Source organism: Chrysochloris asiatica, unplaced genomic scaffold, assembly GCF_000296735.1.
Source record: "Chrysochloris asiatica unplaced genomic scaffold, ChrAsi1.0 scaffold00077, whole genome shotgun sequence".
In the NCBI taxonomy this organism is placed as follows: domain Eukaryota; kingdom Metazoa; phylum Chordata; class Mammalia; order Afrosoricida; family Chrysochloridae; genus Chrysochloris; species Chrysochloris asiatica.
In genome coordinates, this window is record NW_006408595.1 from 12153723 (window position 1) to 12159221 (window position 5499).

The 5499-nt window shown below is 39.8% G+C and overlaps 1 protein-coding gene across 1 annotated transcript in view; it reads right to left on the reverse strand.

Annotated features, from left to right (window-relative positions):
• Positions 1–5275, reverse strand: part of SLC38A1 (solute carrier family 38, member 1) — a 66342-nt gene extending 61067 nt beyond the window's left edge. Inside the window, exons 1-2 of the mRNA XM_006865324.1 lie at positions 5238–5275; positions 1033–1247 (exon numbers count right to left, since the gene is read on the reverse strand). Coding sequence (XP_006865386.1) covers positions 1033–1154 — 122 coding nt within the window. The 5' untranslated portion in view covers positions 1155–1247; positions 5238–5275. The remainder of the gene's footprint in view (positions 1–1032; positions 1248–5237) is intronic.
• Positions 5276–5499: the final 224 nt, after the last annotated feature.

A 5499-nucleotide genomic window follows, 5' to 3' on the forward strand; every position in this document is an offset into this window, starting at 1 on the left:
AATAGCTGATTTTCCTGCAAGTAGTTCCCCAGGTTGTTCTTCTGAGATGCCTCAGAGGAGACTTGAATTTCCAACTGTTTGGTTGGCAGCCAAGCGTGTTGACCGCTTCTACCACCCCGAGACTCCAGGTGTCATCATAAACACTGTAAAATCAGCAGGTCAGAGAATGGCCCAAATCATAGATGTTGCTGTTAATAAAATACATGTGGCCCTACTCTTATGAATTAGGAAACACTGACCCAAGAGTTGGAAGGACTTATCCAAGGCCACAGCTGATGGCTGAGCTCACAGGCTAGTGCCCTTCCCATTCTGTTTCTGCTTTCATTCAGGGCATCTTTCTTTTCTCTCTCTCCCTCTCTCACATACTAGTTCTCTAACAGAGCCCTTTGGGCTCAACTACCATTATTGTTATTTAAGATCCACATTATGAGTGATTCTTATACTGATGCACATGTAGTTTTACCATAGAAACATTGGCCACTGTGACTTTAACCACTGCTTGATTAAAATATGCAAGTCAGATCAGATGACCGTAGGACATATCCATATGTGGTACGAGTGAAGTTTCAACAGTCTGTCTAAACCCTAAGGAGCCCTGCTAGTGCTGTGGTTAAGCACTTGCTATTAGCTGACCCACCAACTGCTCTGTGGGAGAAAGCTATGGCAGTGTGCTTCTGTAAAGTTTACAGCCTTGGAAACCCTATGGGGGAAATCAACTCATTGGCAATGAATTTGGTTGAATCCATAAGCACAGAACCTTTGAAAAGTTAGGACTGTTTGGGGTCCAATATGTGTATACATTTTTATTAGACTCAATAGAATGATTTGAAAGGATGAATGAATTACTTTCCTATTTGCTTCATCTGCTATCCAGACTATGCCCAACAGATGTCACATAAGAATTTCAAATTACATCTTCAAATGGAGCATAACTTTAGTAATGAATAATTCAAGAGAATAACTGCAAATCCGAAAAACTCTTTAGAGCCATTTCTTTCATTGAATAGAAAGGGTTAGTGGAAAAATACTCACCTATTTATTTGACCATTTTCTACTTCGGTGAAATCATTGGAATCATTGCTAATGTTATCATCCTCGGGCACTGTCATGTTTTGTAACTCAGTTAATTCGAGTCCACTTTTGAAATGCATCATGATTAGGCAGTATCTGTATACAACAAATTGGTCCAAATTCTCCTGTTTCAAGTGTATTTACAAGTAGATAGCTGCAGCAAGATAATGACACACCTAAAATACAACAAAATGAAAAATAATTAGGCACGAATAACACAAAAATAAACTATTACAAGTAATCAAACGAATAATTTACTGATAAGTGCAACGGGTACATTTTGCTCCTCAGTGCCTTAAAGCAATCATGCATCTCAAAAGTTATGTCTTTCAACAGATTTCCCTCGCATTTTAGCTGTAATTTGAGTCATGTCCATAATCTTTATGGACACCTTTACAGGAATACCAAGCAAGCTGCAGACAATATAGACTCCCTTTGATTGAAGCAGTCTGCTTAAAATGAAAAACGACAGGGTGCATGTAATACAGTTATTTTAATGTGTCAGACCACAGGGCACATATCTAGTTGGGTGAAGATTCCAAAGACATAAAAAGCAAAGCCCCTCTGCTTTAGAAATCCTGGCTTAATGAAAATGCAAATCCTCAATCAATGTCATCATGTGGGATCAGCTATCCAGCTTGGTGGTCAATCAGCACCAGGACAAATTGGTGTCTTGAAATTTAGCAAACAGTTTATCCATCAACTGCAAGAGATTAAATCAATATCTTTAAGGAAATCACTCCATTCCAGGGTATTAGAGAACTGAAAAGTCATACTCAAGGGATTTGGGTTAATCCAACAGATAAAGACTCATATTTCCTCACCAGAAATGAAAGACTTCCAGAGTTTACATCCACCCTCACTCCAACATTTGATCACTGTAATTTACCTAATTTCTGAGAGGTCACCAATAGTACATAAGGAGAAAAAAAGTATTGAACTCACAGTATTACAAATCAGAAACTAGATGGCAACAGAGGCAACTGGAATTTCAAAACCCAAGGACCATGTACATATATGCATGGGAGCCTCAGGGGGACACACTCAGATGCCAGTAAGATTATTTTCATACTTCCAAACCCCCTCGGACAATGTCGTCCATATTTTGTATGATCTTGAGTTCTATAAAGTGGCTGTAATATAATAAAGAAAGTCCCTATGTGGTACAAACTATTTGCACCAGATTACTAAAACCTTAATCTGGTGCAAATAGTTTGTACCACATAGGGACTTTCTTCACTATATTACAGCCACTTTTTGCACCAGATTACAACCTTAAGGAATCCTGATGTGGCACTGTGGGTTAATGCACCAGACTGCAAAGCCGTTTGAACTGCAAGGTCGGCGGCTCAAGCTCACCAGCTGCTCCTCGGAAACCCTAGACAGGTTCACTATGGGTTGGAACCGACTTGATGGCACTTAATAACAACAACAACAACTAACCTTAAGGGTGATGATTTGAACCCACCTAGTGGCACACTGGAAGAAATTCCCAAGAATCTGCTTTTCTAAAGATTCCAGCCAAGAAAGTCACATGGAATTCAGTTCTACTATGTAACAGAGGGGTTGCCATGAGTCAGACTCCAAAACAGATTTAGTTTTGGTTAACAAAACTCCAGTACACACTAGTATCACTCTGTTGTTGTTAAGGCCGTCAAGTCAGTTCCCATCCATAGCCACCTGTTGCTGTTGTTGTTAGGTGCCATCAAATCGGTACCGACCCATAGCGACATTATGCACAACAGAACGAAACACTGCCCGACCCTGGGCCAACCTCACTACTGTTGCCACACTTGAGTCCATCGATGCTGCCACTTGGCCAATCCATCTCATTGGGGGGTCTTCTTCTTTCTCTGACCCTGCACCTTACCAAACATGATATCCTTCTCCAGCGACTGGTCCCTCCTGACAATATGTCCAAAGTATGAGAGACGAAGTTTGGCCATATAGCCACCTAGTGCATATGGCCAATGAAGCATTTTGCTAATGTCCCCTACAATGATAATTTTTCAGAAATTTTCATCAGCCAGACAATTTATTATTCCTTTTCATTCAGTCTCCTATCTAAAATGAAACTCCCCTAACTCTGTTGTTGTTAAGTGCTGTTGAGTCAGTTCCATCTCATAGTAATCTTGTATAGAGTTTCCAAGGAGTGGCTGATGAGCTTGAACCATCAACCTTGCAGTCCAGTGCATAATACCATAGCAACACTTCAGGTCATCCCCTCTAGCTCTAGAACCCTTTAAAATTTCCACCACATAAATATCTTCTAATACCTAGGATTCCAGGAGCCTCATCCTTCCTTCAGGGCAGGGACTCTCTTGGAAGGTAGGAAATCAGGACAATGGAAGTATGCATCCCATAACATTTGGTCTAAGGCCAACCTGGCTGTCAGGTGATAATGCTAGAAACTGGCCCATTGTTACTTGTTTTTGTGTCTTCACATAGCAGTAATGTTTTACAATCTGTATTTACTTTTCAAAAGTCGAAATGCATTAAAATAGTTGACCCTTGCTCTCATTCTCAGCCCTCTTAGATAGAAGCTGTCCAAACATGCTGCACTGGATAATATCTAGAAGTCTTGCCACACTGGACTGTAAGGTCTCAAAGACCGCTGACGTGACACTACCAGTCTGGAAGAAAGTTAAGAGTCCATAGATGGTGTTTCCAGTTTGGGTTATGCAGTCCTTTTCTCTCAACAAAACATTTCTGAGGAGAGAAAAGGTTGGCTAATAATAGCTCTGAAGCCTACTACATACTTGGATTCTAACTTTCATATCAGATCTGAGTAAAATTTCCATTACCTTTAAATTCCATTTTCTAAGAGCTTTTTGCAACCTCCTCATTCATATGAATGTGTGTATGAGCATGTGTGTATACAAATACAATACCGATATAACTGGTAGTTTAGAGAACTAGACAAAAAGAGGAAAGAAAAAATGAGGAAGTTCTTGCCACTAAACTTAGGTCAGTATCACAGGCAAATACCAAGTTAATTGCACAGAATATATTTTTATTGTTAGGAAATAACCTATCTGAAATCTAACTTGTTCTTGAAAAGAAAAGCTTGCAAATGAGGGGGGAAATTAACAGTTAGTGAGTGACCTTCTACTAAAGCTGAGGTCATTTTTGGAAAATACTGTAAATTCAATTTATCATATGTTTTCTGAAAGCTGAGGAGCCCTGGTAAAGCACTTGGTTGCAGTGGTTAAGCACTTGGCTGCTAACCAGAAGGTTGGCAGTTGGAATTCACCTCCTTGGGAGAAGGGTGTGACAATCTGCTTTCGTAAACATGACAACCGTGGAAACCCTATGAAGTACTTCTACTCGATACTACATGGTTGCCGAGTTAGAATTGACAGGATCCAACAGGTTTTTTGTTTTGTTTTTATTGAATGCTAGCTGAGAGAAGTGAACAGAGAGGAGGTCGTACTAGGACCAGGAAAGAAGAGTCATGTGTGGAATATGTCCTTGGGACCTGAGGTCCTTGCACTGTGAAACTCCTACATCCAGGGAAAGATTGATGTCAAGACACATGGAGGTCTCCAAGGAATAACTGGGCCTACGGGTGCTGAAAGGGGACAAGGACCTTTCTCCAGAGCCGGTGCTCTGAATTTGAACTTCTAACTTACCAGCTACTCCATGGTAAGGTTTTCTACTCTCTCAAACATTTACAGCCTTGGAAACCCTATACAAGGTTCCCGTGGATCCAAACCGACTCCACGACACCTAACTACAATGCAGGTGATAGAGGGATTTGAAAGGAGAAAAGAGTAAAGTTCAGGAATCTGAAGTAGCTTCATAGAAAAGTCACATTTGGACTGGAGCGTGAAAAAGTTTTCTAGTTTTGTTTTTATTTTTTGATTCTGAAACGAATACACGTTCACTGTGAGATCCACCACTCAACATGGGCCACCGTTAGATTTTCTTGTTGTTTCCCTATCCCTCTTTTTTTTCTTTTCTTCTTTCCTGTTCTCTTTCCCTTCCCCTATCTTCTTACCCCATTCTTTTATTTGACATTGGGATTTTAGACTGTTTTTAACCATCTTTTCTTTTCATGTAGCATTCATTCTTTATTAATAAAGAATGTGAAGTTCTTGTTACACAAATTAGAAAATGCAATTTTTCTAATAGAGGGGAAAATAAGCAAAATTTCAAAAAGTTACCTGTTACCTTGGCAAGCAGAAATGATCACTAGATACATGAGGGATTTCAAGAAGTTTGAGGAAAAAATGAAAAGATGATGGAATTTTTCCACAAACTTTTTGAAGCCCCCTCAGATTTTGGGATATGACCAGTCAGGCATTTTCTATGTACACAGACACTGCACAGGTACAAAGCAGGCAATAAATACCTGATAAATGGATGAATGAGGATAAATAAAAAAATAATGCATGCATTTGTTCTTGCTGTTAAGTGCTGTTGAGT